This window comes from Hemiscyllium ocellatum, chromosome 29 (genome assembly GCF_020745735.1).
Source record: "Hemiscyllium ocellatum isolate sHemOce1 chromosome 29, sHemOce1.pat.X.cur, whole genome shotgun sequence".
Classification (NCBI taxonomy): domain Eukaryota; kingdom Metazoa; phylum Chordata; class Chondrichthyes; order Orectolobiformes; family Hemiscylliidae; genus Hemiscyllium; species Hemiscyllium ocellatum.
In genome coordinates, this window is record NC_083429.1 from 47,757,046 (window position 1) to 47,771,443 (window position 14,398).

At 40.5% G+C, this 14,398-nt stretch overlaps 1 protein-coding gene across 8 annotated transcripts in view; it reads right to left on the bottom strand.

Annotated features, from left to right (window-relative positions):
* Positions 1-14,398, bottom strand: part of LOC132829613 (centrosomal protein of 164 kDa-like) — a 219,217-nt gene that overhangs the window by 25,386 nt on the left and 179,433 nt on the right. For all 8 annotated transcript variants that reach the window (XM_060846905.1, XM_060846907.1, XM_060846908.1 and 5 more), the window contains 6 exons: positions 14,016-14,093; positions 11,769-11,888; positions 9,327-9,449; positions 8,762-8,905; positions 6,375-6,458; positions 577-645 (listed from right to left, as the gene is read on the bottom strand). In XM_060846905.1, coding sequence (XP_060702888.1) covers positions 577-645; positions 6,375-6,458; positions 8,762-8,905; positions 9,327-9,449; positions 11,769-11,888; positions 14,016-14,093 — 618 coding nt within the window. The remainder of the gene's footprint in view (positions 1-576; positions 646-6,374; positions 6,459-8,761; positions 8,906-9,326; positions 9,450-11,768; positions 11,889-14,015; positions 14,094-14,398) is intronic.

Sequence of the window (14,398 nt, forward strand, 5' to 3'; positions counted from 1 at the left end):
CAAACTCCACACAGTCAGTCGCCTGAGGCGGGAATTGAACCCGAGTCTCTGGCGCTGTGAGGCAGCCGTGCTAACCACTGTGCCGCCCATAGAACATTCTTGTTCTAACTGGACTGGGGTTAGGGTTCCTATTTAAACTTAACAACTAGTCCAACTTTCTCCCACCTCTTGCAGTTGTGATGATGATGGTGGAAGTCTGAAAATACTTCCCCACCCATTTATGCACAAAGGTTTGCCCGATGACAGGCAGAACAAAACATGAACCCTGACAATCTAAAGAAACAGAAATTGGTATAAACAGATGCCAGATCAATCATTGGGAAAAAAATAAATTGGTTTGAGTACAGGCTTACATGCAAATGCCCTTTGGGTGATCTGTTACCAGGAGAAAGTGAGGACTGCAGATAGCGCACATTTCTAATGAAGAGCTTATGCTCGAAACTTCAATTCTCCTGTTCCTCAGATGCTGCCTGACCGGCTGTGCTTTTCCAGCCCCACACTTTTTGACTCTGATCTGTTACCAGTCAACATGCAGTTCAGATCATGCAGAAATTCAACAATCAGTTGTATACTTACAGCGTGGTCCTTTTCCAACTGCTTTTCTTCAGTATGAAGTTGTTGCCTTTTCAATTTCAATGACATTTCCTGGAAACAGTTCAAATCTCAAAGTTAACTTCCTGGTTTTATTAATCCAAAATTTGAGGACATAGTTGTATTTGTCCCACAAACAGCGTCAATACGGGCTGCTTTAGCTACTGCTGATATTCAAGGGCTGATTAATTCCTGATGAAGGACTTATTCCTGATGAGGGCTTATGCTTGAAACACCGATTGTCCCGCTCCTCAGATGCTGCCTAACCTGCTGTGCTTTTCCAGCACCACACTCTTGACCACTGCTGATATTCAATATGTTTCAACAATGCAGTGCAGCAACTGACAAAGGTTCATTCTCAATGTATATGCGAAGATTAGGGTATCTCATTCATTGTTATCTTTTGAACGCTTATATACAAAAGATATTGGAAAGTTATTTTAAGAAATAGCAGAAAGATGCTGAAATAGTCCCCTGATCTGGTTTAGGTTCGAAAATTAGTCATGGAGACCACAGAGCCCTAAGACATTGGAGCAGAAAATAGGCCATTCAGCTCTACTATTCAATAAGATCAAGGCTGATCTGATAATCTTCAACAGCTCTTTCCTGCCTTTTCTCCATATCCCTTCATTCCTTTACTGATTAAAGATTTGTCTATCTCAGCCTTGAATATACTTTTAATAACACAACCTTTAATTCACACTGCAGTAAAGAATTCCACACATTCACTACCCTCTGAGATAAGAAATTCCTCACCTGCTGTTTTAAATAGGTGACTTCTTACTTTAAAGATGATGTCCTCTGAACCTAGACTCTCCCACAAACAAAACCTCCCTGTATCTACCATTCAACATTCCAAAGAACATTGTATGTATCAATAAGGTCATCTCTCATTCTTCTAAATTCCAATGCGTACAGAACTTAATGAACAGGGTGGCACGGTGGATAAGTGGTTAGCACTGATGCCTCACAGCGCCAGGGACCCAGGTCTGATTCCATCCTCAGGCAACTGGCCGTGTGGAGTTTACACATTCTTCCCATGTCTGCATGCAGTTCCTCCAGATGCTCTGGTTTCCTCCCACAGTACAAAGATATGTAGGCTAGGTGGATTGGCCATAGGAAATGCAGGGTTACTGGGATAGGGTAGCAGGGTGGGTTTGGATGTTCTTTGGAGGGTTGGTGTGGACTCAGTGGGCCAAATGGCCTGCTTCCACACTGTAGGGATTCCATGAACTTTGTTCAGACAGTCTCCGTTGCCTAACCTCTTCCTAACCTTTTGGTGCTGCAGTCTTCTGTCCTCTTCTCCATTTAAATAATGTGCTTTCTGAAAAGTACACACCTCACATTTTCCTACATTATATCTTCTCTATTGAAATTTGGTCCACTTAACCTCTCTATATTCATAAGCCCATAAGACACAGGAGCAGAAATTAGACCACTCAGCCCATTGAATCATGGCTGATAAGTTTCTCAACCCCATTCTCCTGCTTTCTCCTCATAACCCTTGATACTCAATAACCTATCCATCTCAGTTCTAAATATACTCAATGACCTGGCCTCCACAACCTTTTGTGACAATGAATTCCATATATTCACCACTCTCTGGCTGAAGAAGTTTCTCCTTATCTCCATTCTAAAGTTCTTCCATTTCCTCTAAGGCTATGCCCTCTGGTATGTCTCTCTTACCAATAGAAACATCTTCCCAACATTTGCTCTGTCCAGGCCATTCAGTATTCCATATGTGTTAATTAGATCCCCCTTAATCCTTATGAACTCCTTTGAGTAAAATCCCAAAGTCCTCAAGTAGTCTTCATATGTTAAGCTTTTCATTCTTGGGATCATGCTCGTCAACCTCCTCTCAACATGCTCCCAGGGCCAGTACATCCTTCCTGAGATTTGAGGTTCAAAACTGCACATAATACTCCTAATGTAGTCTGATCAGAGCCTTATAGACTCTCAGAAGTACATCCCTGCTTTTATATTCAAGTCCTCTCAAAATAAATGCCATCATTGCTTTGCCTTCCTAACTGCAAATGTGTTGCTGGTCAAAGCACAGCAGGCCAGGCAGCATCTCAGGAATAGAGAGTTCAACGTTTCGAGCATAAGCCTTTCATCAGGAATTCATTCCTGATGAAGGGCTTATGCTCGAAACGTCGAACTCTCTATTCCTGAGATGCTGCCTGGCCTGCTGTGCTTTGACCAGCAACACATTTGCAGCTGTGATCTCCAGCATCTGCAGACCTAATTTTTTACTCGAAGATTTTTGCCTTCCTAACTATTGACTCAACCTGAAAGTTTACCTTGACAGAATCTTGGATGAGAACAACCAAGTCTCTTTGCACTTCAGACTTCTGAATTTTCTCCCCATTTAAAAAATACTTTATGCCTCTAATCATCTTCCTAAAGTGCATGACCTCACACTTTCCCATGTTGTACTCCACCTGCCACTTCTTTGCCCACTCTCCTAACCTGTCCAAATTCTTCCGCAGCCTCCCTGCCTCCTCAATGCTACCTGTTCCCCTGCCTATCTTTGCATCGTCTGCAAACTTTGCCAGAATGCCCTCAGTTCCTTCATCCAGATCATTAATATATAAAGTGTAAAGCTGTGGCCCAACACCGAGCCTTGCGGAACACCACTTGTCACTGGCTGCCGTCCTGAGAAGGACCCTTTCATCCCCACTCTCTGCTTTCTGCCAGACAGCCAAGCTCCTATCCATGCTAGCGCCTTGCCTCTAACACCACGGGCCCTTACCTTACTCAATAGCCTCCTATGTGTCAACTTATCAAAGGCCTTCTTGAAATCCAGGTAGATAACATTCATTGACTCTCCTAGGTCCAACCTGCTGATTACTTCCTCAAAGAATTCTGGCAGATTGGTCAGGCGTGACCTCCCCCTGATGAAACCATGCTGACTTTGCCCTATTTTACCATATACTTCCAAGTATTCAGAAATCTCACCCTTCACAATGGATTCTATTGTGATCTTATTCACAACCAAGGTTAGGCTAATTGGTCTGTAATTGTCTGTCTTTTGCCTTACTCCCTCTTAAAACAAGGGTGGTCAATTTAGCAATTTTCTCATCCTCTAGTCCCCTCCTTGATTCTAATGATTTCTGAATGCCTCTGCTATCTCTTCAGCTATCTCCCTCAGAACTCTGGGGTGTAGTACATCTGGTCCAGGTGATTTATCCACCTTCAGGCCATTTAGTTTTTCTAGTACCTTCTCCTTGGTGATGGCCACCATACTCCCCTCTGCCCCTCACTCTCTTGAATTTTGGAATAATACTCGTGTTTTCCACCGTGAAGACTGACATGAAGTAATTATTCAGTTCCTCAGCCATTTACTTGTTCCTCGCTACTATCTCTCCAGCGTCATTTTCCAGTGGTCAATGTCCACTTTTGCCTTTTTTTATCTCCTTCATATATCAAAAGAAACTCTTACAGTCTTCCTTTATATCACTGGCTAACTTCCCCACATATTTAAATTTCTCCCTCCTTAGTTCTTTTTTTGTTACCCTCTGTTGGTTTTTGTAATCTTCTCAATCCTCCGATTTCCCAATGGCCTTCACCATATTATGGGTTTTCTCTTTTGCTTTTATACTATCCCTGACGTCCATTGTCAGCCATGGTTGCCGCATCCTCCCTGTGCCAAGCTTCTTTTTCCTCAGGATGAATCTCTGCTGTGTCTCTTGAGTTACTCCCAGAAACTCCTGCCAGTGCGGTTCAACTGTCTTTCCTGCTAGGCTCCTCTTCCGGTCAATTCCTCCGTAGACTCTTTGTGTCATTGTCATCAGTTGCCTTCGATTAATTTGTGTGTCATCAGCAAACTTGGCTATCATACATTCACTTCCTTGATCCAAATCATGAATATATATTATAAATAATTGATCTCTATGATATCCCACTAGTCCCAGCTTGCCATTTAGAAAATGCATCCCTTATCCCAAATTTTCATCTTCTGTAATGTTAGCAAATCCTCCTCTATCCATGCAATATACAACCCGCAACATCATGGTTCTTATCTTGTTAAGTAGCCTTACATGTAGTACCATATTGAACACATGCTGAACATCTAAATATAACGCCATAAGAAACAGGAACAGATTTAGGCCGTTTGACCCGTTGAGCCTGCTCATGATCATATATTCCTCACATCATCCACTTTCCTGCCCTTTCCCCATAACCTTTGACTCTCTCTACTGTTCAAGAATCTATATGCCTATTTCAGCCTTAAATATACACAAGGACTCTGCCTCCACAGCTCTCTGGGGCAAGGAGTCCCAAAGCCTCTCAACCCTCTGAGGGAAGAAATTCCTCCGCATCTGGATCTTAAATTGGCATCCCTTAATTCTGAGGTTATGCAATCTGGTCCTGGACTCTCCCATGAGGGGAAGCATCCTCTCAGCATTTACCGTGTCAAGCCCCTTAAGAATCATTCATGCTTCAATGAGATCAACTCTCATTCTTCTAAACTTCAGTGAGGAGAATCCCTACCCGTTTAGCCTTTGCTCATAAGACAATCCTTCCATAGTGGGATAATCTTAGTGAACATCCTCTGAAATGCGATCTTTTCTTAGATAAGACCAAAGCTGCTGGCACTACTCCAGATATGGTCTCACCAGTATCTTGTACATTTGCAGTAAGATATCCCTACTCTTACTTTCAACCCTCTGGAAATAAAGGCCAATATTCCATTTGCCTTTCTGATTAGCTGCTGTATTTCTGTGCTAGTTTTCTGTGTTTTGTGCACAAGTACTCCCAAGTCACTTTGTGTTGTAGCTTTCTGCAGTTTTCTCTAGTTAAATAATAATCTGCCCTTTTGTTCTTCCTTCCAAAATGAACAGCTTCACATTTTCTACTTCATTTCACAGCTACTGGTTCTCCTGCATCCACTCTGGTTGAGACTTGCTTGAAAATTATTTCTTTATTTTTCATACATTACCCCCTTCATTTTCCGTGATTCCACTTGTCTCTTAAACACTTGGCCTTACACTTATTATAGACCTTGTCCCTCTCATCTTTTTTCCACAAATATATTTTGCTGATTTTTTTACTTGCTTTAAAGCTATTCATTAGATTAGATTAGATTACTTACAGTGTGGAAACAGGCCCTTCGGCCTAACAAGTCCACACCGACCCGCCGAAGCGCAACCCACCCATACCCCTACATACACCCCAAACCTAACACTACGGGCAATTTAGCATGGCTAATTCACCTGACCCGCACATCTTTGGATTGTGGGAGGAAACCGGAGCACCCGGAGGAAACCCACGCAGACACGGGGAGAACGTGCAAACTCCACACAGTCAGTCGCCTGAGTCGGGAATTGAACCCGGGTCTCAGGCGCTGTGAGGCAGCAGTGCTAACCACTGTGCCACCGTGCCGCCCATCTCTGACACCTTCATGTTCTGATTAAAGGTAATTAACCTGAAACATTTATATTTTCTTTCCCCACAGATACACTGTGCATTTTCTGTTTTTTTTATTTCTGAAATAGATACAAATTATTTCTTGCACATGAATTAGGAAAAGACATGCCTTCTTTTTTTTTGCAAAATCCTAGTTATTTTAGAACACACTATACTTTATGACTCATTGATGGCCCCATGAATTTGTAATGGTTATTACAAATAACAGGTAAAGCCTTGTTTTGGTTATTTTGAAACAAATGGTTGGTAATATGGCTTCGAGATTAAGAAACTGCCACGCTGAGACTGAACTGGTTTGTTTTTTTACTATGTTTTCCTTTTCTGCTTTGCTCAGCCCTAGGTGTCTAACTTACCTCGTTCTGCAGCAGATTGGACTTTGCTTTTAGATCCTTGATTCTCAACTCCAGCTGTTCCTCAGCCTCCTGAACTTTCAATTCCTGCAGATGCATGAATAAGTCAGAAAACGTGTTACTTATATAACTCGAGCATAAACAGATTTTCTACTGTCCAAAGGTAACCCTGTTCAACTGTTAGTTTTGTCCATCTTTAGAACTCTCCTCTACGTAGGAAAATTTAGGTAATGGGAAATCCTTTTTAAATGGACGTCAGTTAAAGGGCAGTTATAAAGATTATAAAGCTTCAGCTCAAGGTCAATGAATAGCTTTCCTATTTTGGAACTGTTTCACATCCACAACAAAGTGTGGCACTTTAAGTGTAGTGTAAACAACAGGGACTTTCCCATGGTAATGGAAAACGACTTTTATGGCAAAAGCAATGTGAAATTTTAGATGCTATGAAAAGCTTCTATACAAAGGTGGGAGAGAAAAAAAAATACAAAAGAGTTTTGCGACAGGTATTCGTACAAATCTGTGAGATGTCTTTCAGAGAAAACAGACTCATGCAATAATTACGGAACAGGATTTTAAAATTCAACACAGAGAAAGCCAAGAGATGCTGGCCCCAGATGGTATCAAACTTCTCGAGTGTTATTGGAACTGTACTCAGCCAGGAAAGAGCCTTCCTTCACACTTGTGTCTGGTAGACAATTTGGGGCATCTGAAGGTGAGTTATTCACTTGATGTCTGTCACGTGTTCTTGTGACTGCAGTATTTATATGGCTGGTCCAGCTCAACTTCTGGGCAATGGTGTCAAACATCTGCAATATTTTTGGGTTGATACTATGACTTAAAGAGGTATATTTTGCTCTTTTTTTAAATGAGAAAAAGTGGAGAGAGAGACAACAGGGTGATCTGCTCAAAGTCAATAAAGCAAACAGCTTGTGAGGGTTTGGTTTTTTTAAAAGTTGGAACAATAGAAGCAGCCTAAGTGGATAGGGTCAAGCTCCCACAGAACATGGATGTTTAGTTTTAACTGTTAGCAGTTGTTGGGTTTTTGAAGCTGGATGTGGAAGCTCTTCTTCTGTCTCCGTTCCAGCTCAAGACTGGGATTCTCTTACTGCTGCTCGAATTGCACCTGAGATAATCTATTTTACTGAATTTGCCTTTGCCGAGGGTGTGTTTATGGGATGTTACTACATTGGAATAGTTAATTAGCAGGGAGAAAATGAAGACTGCAGGTGCTGGAGATCAGAGTCAAAAAATGTAGCAATCGCATTCCTGATGAAGAGTTTACGCTCAGAACGTCGACTCTCCTGCTCCTCGGATGCTGCCTGACCGGCTCTGCTTTTCCAGCACCACATTTTTTGACATAGTTAATTAGCAGTAGTTTTGAAATGCTTAGGAAAATATCTATATATAAATAGAGTTGCAGGTAAGTCAATTCTTTAATTTTATTTTTATGTTTTCTCTATTTTAACTGGAATGCGAAGACAAAGTGTGTTTTGTTGTAAGTTGAGTTGTTTGACCAATTGAATTGCATCTGGAATGCAACGCCTTAGACTTACCTTTAAAATAAGAAAAAGTTAAGGTCTTGGCTGTCTTCTTAATATATTTCGAGGAGGTTTGGTTCAGTCCATAACACTTTACCTTTGTATATTTTCAGCAATTATTTTTAGTAGGAAGATAGAAGCTAAATGGGTCTGAAGAGTTGGGACAGCGAAAAAATGTTCCCTGCTAAAATCTATGAACCAAAGAGCACCAATTTCTTATGGCAGTGGGTCACAATTGTACCAGTCTTCAAGGAAGCCCCCAGGATCCCAGATGACTGCACAGTGGACAGTTTCTTAAAATTTTGGGTGAAGAAGTAATTTGAATAATTAGTTAGTGTTAATAAGTCGTATATGTAATTGTTTATTTTACTGTAAAATCATTAGTTGAGAAATCATGCATGGCCACAGTTGCAGTGGCGGACTCAATTCTCTTAAATGTTGTCTCCAGAACTCTGTTCCTGGCACAGCATTGGAAAGTTTAGATTCCTGGAGTTTATTGACATTGCAACTGCAGTGTTAATAAAGTTGGAATATTGATATGCATTCCAAAGGAATGATCTCTCTCTTAAGTAAGACAGTATTGCCAGGACATATTCGGATTTGCCAATTAGTTACTTAAAAAGTGCCTAAAACAACTAAATTTACTTGATGCAAAGTGCACAGAAATTACTCCACCTTGTCTGGTGATGTTGTGTGGGTCAATGTTCACTTGGTTCCTGCAGATGGTAATGGTATTTTGTGGACTTAATGAGAGGAGGCCCTCCAAATTGCCTTGAACGTATCTGTATATTTTGCACCTTACAATCCAAAACGATTTGGCAAATCATTGCACACAGCTGTTGTTTCACTTACTTTCTCTCTGTGTGATTTTCTTAACTCATCAAGATGCTGTTGCAATTCCTGACGAAGCTCCGATAGTTCACGCTCATGGAACTGAGTTAATCGCTCATGTTCTTCCTGTAATTGCTTCAGGAGTCTATCTCTCTGCTGCCTCTCCTAACAATGGTAATCAATGAATACATTGATCAGGACAAGCAAAGTGAAATATGGTGTCTGAATGCAAGAGTCTTTTTCATTTCAATTTTTATGTAGAGAAATAAAATGGATTGAAGTACAACTAAATGGGATCATGGTGAATTAAATCAAATCTGATGGCTATTCTTTGGCTGCTTGCAGCATCTTTAATCAGGCAACTATTTACTGTGAACAACTGTATACTCCCCTCCTGTCAGCACAGACATCGAGAAATGTAAGAATTAGCAAATGAAATAAGGCCAACTTTATGATCCCAACATCTATGTGAAGCTTTACTCTTAATCGAAGTAGCTAACCTTCAAATCGTGAAAATCTTAAATATTTTAAAATCTACATGGGGATTACAGTAGCAAGCTGAAATGTGAAATTCTGCTTAGCTCACCTCTTCTTCATACTTCTCCCTAATTCTCTCCATGGTTTGTTTATGTTCTTGTTTAATTTGTTCCATTTTCCACTCATGATCTTTCTCGACTTCCTCTCGTTTGTCTTGCAGTAAATCACTCAACTACGAACAACAATAATACAATTTAACTCATTTACTGCCAGTAATCCTTCATTACTGATGTGTGATGAGATGGAACGTACAGAAAGATTCACAGAACTAAACGGTGCTCCAACATCAGGTTTATTACGGTTCTTTTAAGTAATAAAATCAATGTAAAACTATGGAAGAAAGTGCATTAATGCAGAAGCATGTTTTGATGAGTTATCAGAAAATTCTAAATGTTAGCAAAGGATAAATGTGCATGTAATGACACCTTCTAATGTGGTTGTTGGGCAAAGGAGTGGATAGTGAGATACTAATTTACATATCCAGTCATTAGTTTTGCAGGAAGAGTCTTGGATCAGAGCTGTCCAGTGTTTTGCCTGATGTTCGAAAGACCTTCCTTCCACCCCCATATGGAAGTGCCTGGGGCATACTTGCAGCTTGTTGCCTTCCTAAAGGAATAGGACAATGTAACTGGCCAGGACTCAGATCCTTTGGGCTGTAATCTTAATCGGTCTCAGTTGGAATACTTTGAGTATTTGGACAAGCATTTTCATTTGATGTGCTTGTTCTGTCACATTGAATCTTGCAGCACAGAATGTGGCCCATTGTGCTGCACTGGCCTTTGATGGAGTCACCCAATCCAGCTCCACAGCCCAGACTTTTCCCATATCTAGATGTCATGTGGTCAAACTACCCTATTTGGTTACGCTGTTTCATGGTGGTACCTGGGAGGAGGGAAAGTAGTGATATACAGTAAGGGACATAATTATGGAAATTAGTCATTTCATTACAGAGGTTGCTCAACTATTTAAAGCAGATGATTTTCTGATTACGTGCCAGTAGCCCTCCCAGGTAACTGCTGGGAGAATGAAGTTTTCTGGATAGTAGCAGCGATCAGGATTGATTAGATTCCCCATAGTATGGAAACAGGCCCTTTGGCCTAATAAGTCTACACTGACCCACTAAAGAGTAATCCAACCAGATCCATTCCCCTACCCTATATTTACCCTTGACTAATGCACCTAACACTATGGGCCATTTAGCATGGCCAATTCACTTGGGACTTGCACATCTTTGGATTGTTGTGGAGCAGGCCAGATGTTCCTTCTGCTCGTGGTTTCATGTCAATTGTACAACAGCAACATGACTTGCCTTTTTGGAATCAGTTACTTGTTGGACCATGTCTAAACCCGGAGTGATTGAGCAGCCTAGTCTGCTCAGAACAGACCAACTTTGAGAAACCAACTAAAGCAGGTCTTAGGCCTCTGGTTTGAGGCTTGTAAGGGTCACAAGATCCATTTAAGTGCCCTTTCCAGATACCTAAAAAAAATGACCTAACCCTTTCTTCATGTGCCATTGAATATTTATGAATAGATTCTACACCTGAAAGCTGTCTACTTTCCACTGCATGGTCTCTATTCAACCAGTTGAGCTTATAGTAAAAAGTGAGGACTGCAGACACTGGAGATCAGAGTCGAGAGTGTGGTGCTGATAAAGCACAAGAGGTCAGGCAGAATCCGAGGCTCCTTGGATGCTGCCTGATCTGCTGTACTTTTCCAGCACCACACTCTAGACTAGTTGAGCTTATACCCTATAATTGTCCAAAATTAATGATGCTTTGATAAGCGGGGTTGTAAAATAGGGTGAAGTGGTTCTATCTTTTACTTTGGAGTTTCTTCAGCCTGGACTCTGTGGATGTCTGGCATTTCACTAGGAGTTCTAAGGCCAGCACAAATAGGAGGAGCTGAGGCAATTTCTGTTTGGTCCCATGATGCAGAGCCACAAAGCCATATTCATGCATCCAGTGTTAAGGATGAATGTAGCATTTGATTCACTTCTTGAAAATACTTCATAGACTACTGCCTTGAACATCACAAGATAGAAAATCTATTTGATCTATAAAATGCATTTTCAGTGCTTTGAAAGAGGGGAAAGGTGGGTACTCTTATTGCAGCGCAACTCACAGAATGGCCACTATGTGAGACAGGTCTGTATAAAGCCTAATTGGTCTGCAAGACCAGTCCTGAAGGACCTGGCCCAATTCTTATTAATTAATCTTTAAAATCCAGCAAGATGCAAATGAATCTGCAGCTACATAACACACTTACTAGAATTCCACAGGGGCTGCAGAGATTAATTTGTTATTACACAATGGCAGTCAATTGTCCATAAATTGCATAACCACACAAAGTCTGCACAATTCTATGTTTCTTTTTAAAAAGAGCATTTTCAGGGACTTTTTTATGCTTAAAATTCCTGCGAAAAATATTCAAATGCATGATCAAAAGTCATAAGTCATTTCCAGAGGAGTTCAGGGAATACATGGCTGCTGACCTCTCGCTCATAGTCTGCAATTTGTTGCACTTTCTTCTGTGCTTTCTGAAGGTCTCGCTGTAGCTGGGCTTCCTCATTATTGTGGGCATCAGCCATCTGTTTCCGAAGATTAGAAAGTAGCTTGGAACAGAAGCAGAAATGAATAGTTTAAACACTAGAGTAATGACGTAACTGGTTAGCTTTCCTAAATCGTCAATTTGGTCTCGTGTTGATCGTCGGGCCCTGAATATTCAAATAGAGCTCTATGAGCAATGGACATCCTTCTTTGGAGGGTCAATACTGATGCATTTTGTTTTTACTGAATGCAATTGCGAATGAGGGAAATCACTCCTCAATATTAATAATATTTTACTGGTCACCTGACACTTAGCAAATTATGAATGCAAATGTTCCATTGCATCTCCGCCAATGATATTTTGCTCTGCACTCTCTTAACATGTCCTAATAGATTCTCCCAGTGTATCTCATTCCGACAATGCATGAGGATAACATAAATGGTTTGGAGGAACAAGTCAATCCCAAAAAAGTGGAAGTTGAATTAACATTGGAAGATGACTTCACTTTAATAATACATGCGAACAGTTAATGCCAGATCAACTTTGTTATACCATGACCATCACCAAACCTTCCAAAATAATTTGTTTGAACTCATCAATTTTCACAGTGAAATCAAAAATAATTGGTCATATCACAGAATAATCAAAAGGAAGAACTTGTTAGAGATAATGACAATTTATTTATAGTCTAATTCTAACACTTCCATCAATTTCTGTTGCATCAGCTGTAAAATACATCAGACAAATGGTTTACTGCACATCTTTTATACAGAATCAACCGAATTTGCATAGAATCAGGATGTTCTGCACAAACTAGTCTATACTACACTTTAAATTCCTTACAAGCCTCAGCCAACTTTAATGCAGCACTTCACACAGCCATCATATCCTGATATTCCCTTCTATCTCTTGTGTGCACTGAACCTTCTCTTAATTGCGACTTTGTTTACATTATGTAGCAATAATTGTCCCCTTTACTTGAATGAACTATCACAGAAGAGGAGTTGAGGCCTGGAGCAGAGCAACTATGATCTTGTAGAAAAGCAGGGCAGGCTTGAGGGGCTGAGTGGTCTATTCTTGCTCCTACTTTTTATGATTTTCTGTTTATAGTAGGCAATACAGCAGGTGATTTATACACAGCAAGTCCCCATAAATAGCAATGTAATAATGACTAATTTTAGATGTTGGCCTCAGTTTAACCACATCTAAAAGCCAGCAACTCAAAGAATGCACCACTCCCTCAGTACTGCACTGAAGTGTTTGACTCCATTTTGCGTTCATGTATCTAGAGTGGAACCTGAACCCACAAACTAGTTAGAGGTAAGATCTACAACTTAAGCACAGTTGAAAAGTTGCATCATTTATATAAGAACAGTTCTGAAGAAGAGTCAAAATCAGACTTGAAACATTAACTTTGTTTCTCTCTCCACAGATGCTGCCAGAGCTGCTGAGTTCCACCAGACTTTTCTGTTTTTGTTGATATTATATATAAAAATAAGTTAGAATCTGGAAAGATACAGTAATCAGCATGAGCACAATTTACAGTGCACTGGGCATTAATTGCTGCATTCAAACTTCATTTGTGGCTTTCTGAGAATGTGCTGAGTAGAAAGGTTATCTGCAACTCATGGGAGTGGGACGGGGGTGAGAGTTAATGTGGGATATTTTGTTAGCCTAGACAAATCTGATGCGCATCCACCCACCCGTTCTAAAATAGGCACAGGGATAGATAGGATTGACTTTCTCATCATGTTGATGGGTGGCACAAGAAGCACCAAAAAAGACTGAAAAATCAAGGCCTTTAGATAAGGTAGCTCTGCAGAATAGTACAAAGAGAAGAGTGTACAAAAAAGATTTCATCATTAACAAGTGCAGAAACACTCAAGTTTGGAGAACTCATTTCGCAAAGTCTGTGATGTACACTGAGTACTAACAGCTCGTGTGCTCATTATTTTTGATGCACCATGGGGTGTCCCTCCATCTGGTCACCCTGGGGTTTAATTCTTATGTCATTTGAAGTACAGCAGAACTTGGACCAGGATAAAGTAAAGAATCATGTGGAGAGATTCCTCTTTGCTTGTGTAAAACAGATTTTCTGATTCAATTAACCCCCCCACCATCAGCTGGCCTAGTGTTGTGAATTGGATTCTCTCTATGGAAAGAAATATATCCTTTTTCTTTTATAACTCACTTCTTGATGTTTTTCCTCAGTTGTTGTTTTCAGTCCTTGAAGGTCACTACTGTGTTTGTTCTTTAGCTCCTCCAGCTCCTGCAGGGGAAATAAAGTTATAATATATAAACAAGTAGCTGAAAAGAAAATTCCACCCAGTGTATATATATAAACAGTTATAAAACACTGCACAAAGCATGCCTTAAGTGAATATGCCACAATAGTGATTATGCTACTACTGTTGACTTGAATAATGATTATGCTTTCCCACAGATTATAGCTGTGAATGTCTATAGACATTTCAAACCTCTAATTCCAGCATGTGCTTTCTTTTAAAAAATGGACATACAATGGACTGCAGATGGAAATTCAGTGGGTTGTCTGGACAGAAATTCTGGAATATC